This window comes from Chenopodium quinoa, unplaced genomic scaffold (genome assembly GCF_001683475.1).
Source record: "Chenopodium quinoa cultivar QQ74 unplaced genomic scaffold, ASM168347v1, whole genome shotgun sequence".
Taxonomy (NCBI): domain Eukaryota; kingdom Viridiplantae; phylum Streptophyta; class Magnoliopsida; order Caryophyllales; family Amaranthaceae; genus Chenopodium; species Chenopodium quinoa.
The window spans coordinates 297,636-308,352 of record NW_018744072.1 but is presented as its reverse complement, the minus strand read 5'-3'; the positions used below and the strand labels follow the sequence as shown (position 1 = coordinate 308,352).

The 10,717-nt window shown below is 34.4% G+C and overlaps 1 protein-coding gene and 1 long non-coding RNA gene across 2 annotated transcripts; both read right to left on the bottom strand.

Moving 5' to 3' along the window:
- Window positions 1–4,123: 4,123 nt before the first annotated feature.
- On the bottom strand, window positions 4,124–6,227 carry LOC110691193. Its single transcript, XR_002505244.1, has 2 exons — window positions 5,964–6,227; window positions 4,124–5,043 (listed from the first exon to the last, which is right to left on the bottom strand). It is a non-coding gene; the product is annotated as an uncharacterized LOC110691193 (long non-coding RNA).
- An 883-nt stretch (window positions 6,228–7,110) lies between these two features.
- Window positions 7,111–8,576, bottom strand: LOC110691192. Its single transcript, XM_021868109.1, has one exon. The coding sequence runs from the start codon at window positions 8,382–8,384 to the stop codon at window positions 7,434–7,436; it is 951 nt and encodes a 316-aa protein (XP_021723801.1). The 5' UTR covers window positions 8,385–8,576; the 3' UTR covers window positions 7,111–7,433.
- Between the last annotated feature and the right edge of the window lie 2,141 nt (window positions 8,577–10,717).

The window sequence follows — 10,717 nt, the reverse complement described above, 5'->3', positions numbered from 1 at the left end:
TATAGGATAGGACCTTCAATTCTTTGGTCTAGTAAAAGTGGTTTAATATTCTTATTGATTTAGGTTGTATTGTATATATAAATCTACTTGAAATGGTTAAAGAGTATTCCATTGAAATATATTTTTGGGTTACATATTTACAATAGACTAGTCATAATTAAATTAAGAACCGATCCATATTGGTTTCGCTCCAAACTATAAGATGGAAAACCCAATTTATCCTTAGCTAAACGTGTGCTCTTTTTGTTTCATCACTCTATTAGTGTGTGATATCATCATAGTAAACAATAGTGACATGATAAAGAGGACAATGTAGCTCAAGTAAGAGATTACAAAACTAACATATCTCAATAAATACGTACATTAGCGAATTTTGCTTCAACACTTGACCCAAAAAGAATATCTTCACGTACGCTTCAATCACAAAGAATTTAATTGTCTCTAAAAATCAACCACCTAAAGTCGACCGACATATGCTTGGGCATCATCCCCAATCTACATCATAATAACTGATCGGCATGTTAGGGCATTAGGAATTAGGATATAAATACTACCCAAGAAAATTTTAGACTAATCCCTAGATGTAATACACGACGCCACTTGATGCATTATATATAACACCTTCCTTAGTCATGCTTTCATGCATAAAAAGACAATATATTAGGTAATTCGTACTTGCTCCGTTTTATTTTAGTTGACACATTTTATTTAAGGTTGTGATCCAACGAGAAAACTCTTAAAATAGGAAGAATGAGAATCAATCTCAATCATCCAAATCTAATAATCTTACGTTCACAATCATTCCATGTTTCCGCCACCCCCTTCATTCCATTCTTCATACCCACCCTTACATTCTCCTACTCTCTATTTTCTCTCTCCTCCTTTTCTTCATTCCTTCTGCCATTTGAAGCAGCCATGTCTGACCTTCCTCAAGAACACCATGATCTTTAATTTTGTTAGTTGATTCTCAAGAACACCATGGTCACAGTCACCATGATTCTTCTTTGTCTTCGTTAGATGATGAAGGTGATAACAAGATCTGCTCATGTTCCACCTCCTGAGGTTCTTCCTAAGCCTCTAGTTTTCGCCGCTGTTTTGGTCAGAAGAAGCTCGTTCACCAGGTCTTCGATGGTGGCAAACATCCGTTTCTCTCTCCTCTCTCTTTTTTTTCAGTAGTAAGAAAATAGAACTGGACATTCATGTAATTAAAATTGCACATTTATTTATTAAGTTATGCACATTGTGTTTAAAAACTTTGCATATTCGATTTAAAATTTATGCATATTATTTGAATCGTAAAAATATGCACATATAGTTTAAGAAATATGCATATTTGATTGTTGGGGTCTGATTTCAATCGTAGCCATTAGATAAAATATAAATGGTGAGGATTCCTTCTCATCCTTCTCATTTTAAGCCGCTTCTCATTTGACTCTATCTATATATATATATATATATATATATGACCAGGTTATAATGAGAACTAATCTTATAATAGGAACTAATCAGAACGGTTGGATCTAATGAGGGGCGCGCGTTAGATCGACGGCTGGGATCTATTCAGATGCGAATTCTCTCTCCTCTCTCTCCTGCGCTCGTTTCTCTTTCATTCTCACAGACGCCATTTTCGTTCTCCTCCACCATTTTCGTTCTCCCTTACCTCAATTAACAACTCGATTTTATGGAATTTGCTACAATTTACATATTGTCTCAATAATTTGCTAGATTCGTTGCAAAATTTCTCAATAATTGAGGTAAGAATTGTGAATTTGGTACAAATTGATTTTTAGGCTTTTTTTCCAAACAATAATCATGTCATATTATATATCCTATCTTGGATTTTCTTTGTATTCCAGAAAATTTGTCCCTATATTTGTTATAATGTGTCAATATTTTACTGTAAATTCACTTGAGATGCAAATTAAGTTCAAAATAGGTGTAATTATAAAAATTTGATGTTGTTTAATTGTTTACTACAGATTTAACGATATATGATTGTGAATTATGTGTTGTTTAATTTAATTTGTCGATTTATTTTGCTCAAATATATGTGAAATTCGGAAAGTTTGCAAACGAATATGATTGAGTTTGTTAATTCTTGTATAAATTTCTTATGATTAACTATGTGTTATTTTTGGAATTATTCTGGGTGATTTTTTTTTCTTTTACATACAGCAAAGTTTGATACTACGTATTTTTCTAGTTTTTCATTGCACATCTGTTTGAACTTTGAATGCATGAATGAGTAAATTTAAAATGACATTGAAAAGTAAACTATATTCCTCAAAAAGTAAGCTAGATATGTTTAAATGTAAACACTCTGCGGAAGTAACCGAAGAAATGGAAAGGTACAGAGAGTCTGCCCTTGAGAGGAGGAAGGCCATTGAGTAAGAAAAGGAATGTTTTCAAAAAGTTGTTTTGCTGTTCTGGATGTGCTGAATGCCAGAGAGGGCAAACAAGATGATTAGTAACATCTCTTTCATAGACCTTTATCAGTTTTTCAGGGCAAATAATGATATTATAAGAATTGGTCTTTCTTTCTTTCTCCTTTTATTCCAAGTGAAATGTTGTCATTGTTAGTTGAATAAACCGTGAATTGTTGCCCTTAGAGCCTATTAGCTCAAATGGTAAAGCACTATGCAAATGCATAGAGGGTGTAGGTTCGATTCCTACATAGGTCGTCTCTAAATGTAACTAAAAAAATTCAAAAGTAAATCAAAATATCTCAAATTAAATCTTAAAAGATCAAAAGTATAACACTCTAAAGTTATTAAGATACCTCAAAAGTAAATCAAAATGACTAAAAAGTAAATCAAATAAGCTCTATTGTATATGAACAATTATTTGGCTTTGAAAGCCCCGTTTCATCATATATATATATATATATAATTATTTGGCTGGGGAGACTTGGTGTCCTTAATGCTGCAGAGAATAGGGTGCAAGAAGATGACAGGGATCTATAGGCGACTATTTGGTGCAAGAACAAACAACCGAAACAAAATCATTTTGTGTGGAAAGCCTGTAGAAGTAGCCTTGCCGTGAAAGAGCTGTTGTTTTATCGCCATATGTTGCTCCTGATGATGTGTGTGGTGGCTCTGGGGTAGAGGTTGAGTCTGTTAACCACGTACTCTTTGACTGCCATATTGCAAGAAAGGTGTTCAACTTCTACATGACGCACCATCTACCTCTTTCAAGGTAAAACTCTTGTGGCTTGTAGTAAGATTGACAAGGATGATTTGGGGAGTTTGCTAGCGATGGCGTGGGGCCATCTGGCTGTGTAGAAACAAAGCTCTCTTTGAGCACACTAAGCTTGATCCGGTTCTGACTGCCAGCAACTTTGTGAATCTGCAATGGAGTATAAATCATATACTCGCAAGGTGTTTCATAGAACTCCCAACCAAAATAACTCAAAAGTAAATCAAATCAACTCTAATGTGTACTAATGTATAAAAACACACAAAAGTAACTGAAAATTTCTCAAAAGTAAATCAAAACAATTATAAAGTAAATCAAATTAGCTTAAAAAAATCAAAATTCAAAACCAGTATATAGCAAGCTCTTCCAAAGTACCATTACATAGCATTTCATAGTGAGAAAGAGTAAGAGAAACTTGTTACACATGACCTCTTACATCATACTTTGAAGTCATCCTTTAATATATCTCAAAAGTAGATACAAAATACTAAAAAGTAAATCGAAATATTCTAAAAGTAAAAAAAAAAACCTCAAAATTTAGGTAAATAAAAAATAATTTTATCTAATGAATAAACCTACGAAAGATTTGAACCCACATCTTTTGTGCATTTGCACAGTGCTCTACCTTTGAGCTAGTAGGCTAGTGTACATTAAAAATTCAAAGTAAAGAAAAATAGCTCAAAAGTAAATAAAAAACAATCTCAAATGTCAACCAAAAAAACTATATCCCAAAGAACATATCAACTTACACATGATGAAAAGATTTAAGCTCGACCCGGTAATAAGAAACATAAGCATACAAAATAAAAAGAATACACAGCATACCACCATATACAACATCAAATTTACTCCTCTCCACTCACCTTTATACATAATATATTTAAAGTAAAGAAAACAAATGGAAAAGTAAATTAGATATACTTAAAAGTAAATAAGAGAAGCATTAAAGGTAACATTAGCATTAAAGCTAGTAAGATAAATTATACATCAGTTTAAGAGTAAATCAAAGTATATCATAAGAAATAAATAAATAAAAAAAAATAGAGTATATGCTCAAATCCTAGTCAAAGTGCAGCAACTACCACTCCAAATATCCTTAAGCAAAGCCGATTGATCTGAATAATGTAGGGCTAGGGTCAACTAATATTTATATAGTTGCAGCAGCAACCTTGGCAGGGCAAAAGTAGCAGTTGTAGTAGCAAGCCACGGCAGGGCAGCAGCTGCAGCAGCAGACCATGTCGGGGCAGCAGCTGCAACAGCAGACCATGTCGGGGCAGTAGCTGCAACAGCAGCCTTGGCAGGGCAGCAGCTGTAGCAGCAACCTTGGCAGGGCCTGCAGGGCAGCAGCAACATCCTTGCATTGGTAGAGCAGCAGGTGCAGGCTTGGCAGAGCCTCCAGGGCAGCAGCTGCAGCCTTGGCAGAGCCTCTAAGGCAACAGCTGCAACCTTGATAGGGTCTGCAGGGCAGCAGCAGCAGCTGCAGCCTTGGCAAGGCCTACGTGGCAGCAGCTGCAACACTCAACCCGATCATTTTTCGGGCTAATCTTCACATGTTCAATTGTGAAAACTCAAGCTGATCATGATGACGTGATCAACATCAAGTGAGTGAGGCATTGCATCATTAATTAGCGAGTCATAATGATCAAATCAACATCATCCTCCCATGAGCTATATAAGGATAGGCATAACAGGCATTAGATAAGAAAGACTACTGCATGGGTTATATATATGACCTTCAATGCAACTAACTAGTATTTGTCCAGCACATATCTAATAGTCAATGAAGGTTCCAAGAGACCAGTTTCGATCCTATAGGCACAGATCCTTGCGGTTGTGATTAAGAGGTTACTGCATGCTCGTGATAGCACAAAAATGGTCAGTCAATAATATTGTTCTCACAACAACACAAAAACATAAATCAGAATATCTGTGAATATATTGCCAACACAAAGCCAATACAAAGCCAAACAATCTAAGCCAAATTTTAAACATAAATCATAGGGCCCATTCAAATTACAACCTATAATCTCATTTCAGTTTTAATGCCAATTAGCAATACTACATGATTAAAATGTCACTCGATTCTCCAATAGAAAGAACAAAAAGGATGAAGGGAGGAGAATAGTAACAATTCCCCTGAAATTTTGAAACTAATTCTGTTACCAATGATGCAGCAAGTCAAAATTAAAAACCACAAAAAAGTAAATTAAAACCCACAAAAAGTAAATGACACAAAGCAAAAAGTAAATAAAAATGCACAAAAAGTAAAACAAACAAAATGAAAGAAAATTAAAAAGAATTAAGCAAGAACACTAATACGAATGTTTCTTCAGAACATAGAACAAAGTAAATGGAGCAATATTTTTTTAGAACCTTGACCAAAGAGGAAATAATGCAAAGAACAACAATTTGTAATGTAAGACTCAAAACAACACAAAATCATACAATTAGACTCAAAATTTATTAAAAAAAAAAAACCCAAATCGTAATATGAAACCCTAAAACGTAGTAAGTAATTCAAAAAAATCCCCAAATCGTAGTATATGAACCCTAAATCGTAGAAAGTACTTCAAAAAACACAAAATCATAACAAAAGAACACTAAATAAAACAAAAATAAGCTGAAAAAATCGAACGAAAACAAAAACAACAATTCAAAAATAATAAATCCAACGAAAAAACAAAAAATCTCAATCAAACAAAACAATTCGCAAATCGATAAAAAAATTCACAAAATTGCAAAAAGTATAATAAATAAAAAAGAATTACCTCAAACAATGACGAAAATCAAAGAATCACAGCAAAAAACTGATGAGCGAAGAAAAAAATCCCGATTTCGATATAAGAGAAACGAAAATACAGAGAGAGTTGAGGGTAGAGAGAGAAAGTGCAAGAGAGGAGAGAGAAACAAAAGAACTGCGAAAAGAACAGGAGAAATGTCATTCAACTGGCAAAATTACCAACAATGCCCTTAATAAAATTGAAAAAGGCGGGTGAAACACAAGCCCTTGAGAGCGATCAACGGTCACGATGAGTTCCTAGTTCCTATTATAGGACTTGTTCTCACGTGATCTTGATTATATATATATATATATATATATATATATATATATATATATATATATATATATATATATATATATATACACGTTAAGGTTAATTAACAAAATCTCATATGATTGTGTATTTTTCTTAACACTAAATCACTAAACAGATTTAAATTAAGTTATGTGAATAGTGCACAACGTTAAAATTGCGCCAATTTAAAAAATGGAGGATATATAATACATTTGTGTTTCATATAACATACAAGTTCTTGAAAAAATTGTACAAAGTATCTCATATAAAATGACCATAGGGTCCATAGCAGATAGCACCTCATGCACAAAATCCATAAGTCCATGGTATATTTGTATAATTGTATTGGGCTAAGGTTGTCTCTAATTTAGCAGTTCTATCAGGTCTATGGCTCTATGCTAATGCAAATGATGAAACCCGCTCTTCAGGAAACCCACTCATAACAGCTTCTCACATTTTTAGCGATTAAAGTCAATTATACTAATGCAATTATGCAAGCTTATATTTAGTTATTTACACCAAACAATGTTAGATACTTGGATACTCCATTCAAAAAAAGAAAAAGATACTTGGATACTCAAACAGCTAAAACAGCTCCAAAGCCTCCAATCCACTATTTTTTCTCAGCGTCTTTCCATTTAGGTTTGGCCAAAAAAATATAAATTCATACTCAACTTCTAGATATGTGAAATTTTTTTTGATTAATTAGATGTCAAAGTGTTTTATTTTGAAGTAAAACATGTTTTATTTAGAAAAATGCCAAAAAATAACACATAAACAGAGCATTAGCGTTCTGAATTTTTGATCTAATCTATCCATACGACCATACCAAATGAGGTATTCACAAATGAGGTATTTTCAATTGAAAAGAAAATTCATCATTTCAAGTATATACAAAGCAATGGATCAAAGAGTTCATCATTTTTACAACTCTCCCCTTCTCCCCTAATCTACAACAATCATTATTCAACTTTAATACGTAGTAATTTCTTTCACTAATAATAGTAATACTAATACATCATTTTTAAAACTAAATATTATTCAAATAATATTAGTGGTCTTCCTTTCACTTCTCACGCGTGAAACACATTTTCATTTTGTTGAAATCCACCTGTCTTCCAGAAAGACCGCGTCGCACCCGATCCCACCACCACCTCCGTCTCACTCGTGAGTTGACTCAGTTACACCGTCAGCATCCCACCACATCTCCTCCTCATACTCCTCCGTTAACGCCGCATCAACCTTTCTTACGTCACCAACTGCTAACCTCATGCTGTCGTCATCTCTGACGTATACTTTTCCGGTTCGACCGGAATCCATCCCGACTACTTCTCCCCTCCGGTCCGACCGTCTCCAATCGGATTTCACAACCGGTGATGAATCGCCGGCTCGGAAATCCCAAATGTCTAGCCCTAATTTTCCGCCTGAGATAAACACCGCCGGCGACGAAGAAACAGCCGGAACTCCGGCGAAGAATAAGTCTCGATTTTCTGAATTTTTATCATTTTCATAATCTAGAAATGAAAAGGCATTATCGACATCTACAACTCCTAAACTTAATCCATCCCAAAGCTTGACGACGCCGTTTCCGTTAACAAAATCAGACAACGAGAAATTGTCAACAAAACTCCGTCTTCGGCGAAGAAGCTTGAATTTACCCTTTTGCCTTGAACTTTCATTGAAATTACCGAAACTACCCTTTACATTGTAATCATCGTCATCAAACGATGCGTTCCATAGATCTTCGATTTCGTCGTCATCGTCGATGACGTCGTCTTCTTCATCGGAGGTGGATCCGCAGGAAGAGCAAACGTCGTCGTTTTCGTCATCGGAAAAATCACTATCAAATTCATCGTATAAGTGAGATAATAGAGGTTCAGAAGCAGCTAATAAAGATCTGGATTTATTGTGATAATATAAGATTATAATCTTGATTTTATTAACAAGACTACTAAATGCATAAACTAAAGCAAGAAAAAGGGCACCCCATTTCCATATTCTATTAGCATATGATAATTTACCCAGCTCAAAATTTGAGAAAATTCGATAAATTAATGAAGGATTATGTAATGAATTAATACCAGCTTCAAAATTAATTACTGGGAATTCCATTTTTTTGGGGGAGTGAGGAGAGAGAAAAATGAGAAGTGGGTTAGGAAGATTTGAGAATTTATGGGTATAAATAGGAGAGAGAGAAAAAGGTGAATTTGAGGAAGAAATGAAGGATAAAAAGAAGAGGAGAGTTGAGTAGAGGAGAAGATGAGGTTTATATAATTGATAGGAGGGTTGGAGAATTGGTCTTGCTTACTTGGTGCCTTGGTGGTTGTTAGAAGATAAGACTTTTCCAAGCAATCAATTTTATAAAATAATTGGAATTTAAGAATATTAATTTGTATGATGTACTAAAAAAATGTCTTTCCAACTATATAAAATAAATTAGTACAAGAGTATAGTGATTTAGGGTATTAAAAAGAATTCATAAAGATTCCATAATTATTTTTGTAACCAACCATTTATTTTACTATTGTAGTGGAGCTAGTTTAGTGTCTCTGTGCTTCAAACACCTTTCTAATTATTGTAATGGAGATTAATGCAAGTTAGGAATTAGTGGAAAGTGTATTCCCTTTTTAAATTTGTAGGTAAGTAAGAAAGATAAAGTTGTTTAAAGATTTGTGTAAGTATGTCAATTTGGGTTCTCATATGGACATATGATTTTGGATTGACTTATGGCGGGTAAAGTTGAAACAAGTCGATTTATTTTGTTGGGTCAAGTCTGGTAATTTAAGTTGTTTATTTGCTTGCTTGGGCTCAATTCGCTCAAGTCATATATGTTAGAGTTAGCTCGATCTAGGTTCTTAATGTGTTGATATGTTATTTCGGGTTCGACTTGACTTCTCACATACAGAGTCATTTTTGCTATCAAGCATTCTAGATCGAACCATTTTGTTTTAGTCCATCTCATAAATTGAGAGATTGTTGGGCCTAGCTTTGGTAAGCCCAATAACTGATTGAAATGACGAAAATGTTTTCCTGGAACAAATTTACTTAATAAGCACATTATTCCTAAACCAGCTTGTAGTGTTATTATTATAGATTTACCTCTAACTAGCTCATAAGGTACATTTTTGTCATCATCACAATATTATACATACAACTTTTTCTAATTCTTTGGACCTTTTTTCTCTATTTTCTCTTTGAATCTTTGAAGGAAGGATGTTTTTAAGATTATCCGAGATAGCTTACTTTTTCTCTTTTGTAGACTCTCAAAGTGGCATGGAAGTATTCCATACATAGTCACTCTAGTTAAAAATAAAAAAATTTAAATTATCCTTAAAATACTCCTTTTAAACCTCATAAATTTCTATTTAAAATTGAAGACTATAATTTTAATTTCATATAATTATAAAAAATTTACAAAGCATATATGATTCCATGGGATAATCTTAGATGGTTGCAACTAGACCCGGCAAATGGGTCATTCGGGTCGGGTTTAGGTTGGGTCAATTTTAGGCCGGGTCAGTTTGGGTCAATTAACATTCGGGTCGGGTCAATTCGAGTTTTGGGTCTGATTTGGGTCAAGTTCGAGTCGGGTTAATTTCGGGTCGGGTATGTTCAGGCCATATTCGGATCGGGTCAAAACTAGGTCAAGTCATGTTCGTGTTGTTCCATTAGTGGATCAAGCTCAAATCAATAATTTTATATTTTGTTATTGTTGTAATAAGAACTATCAATTCAGTTTATGAGCTTGGGTACAGTTAGAGATGAACAAATTGAGTCATTTTTGGCATCAGACATTTTTAGTCCAACTATAAGGTAATTTTAGTTCGGCACGCTTCGGGTGTCGAGTCTGTTCGGGTCAAACACTTCGAATCAACTTTAGGTCGGGTCAATTTCGGGTCGGCTCATTTCGGTTATCGGGTCAACTTCGGGTTGGGTACAATCGGGTCGAGTCAGTTTGGGTGTCGGGTCAACTCTATTTTCGGGTTGGGTACGGGTCAGGTCAATTTCAAATCGATGATTTCGGGTCATGAATTGAATTATTCGGGTCGAATCATTAGATCTGGGTTAGAATTGCCAGGTCTATTTGCAACTATCAAGTACATACAAAAAGAACCATCTAAACCACGAATTGAAGGGGCTTGTGGAGTTGTGGGTAAGACTTAAGGGGTGACTGGGTGAGGTGTAGGATATTAGGATAATCATTAAGAAAGGAATTATATAAGGCTGCGTTAAAGATTTATGTTGCTACACGTCGGAAAAGGGTTACCTTGGCGTCCTTTTTGGTGAAAGATAAAGACGGCACTGATGCTGACAATGCTGCGTCAGAAATTAAATACTGTACTCTTTTCATCAACAATAGATCTGAGTTTTCTTGAAACATTAATTTTCTTAGTATTTTTTTAAATTGATTGATTACTTGCTCGTTTATTAAATCGCAGCGTGTG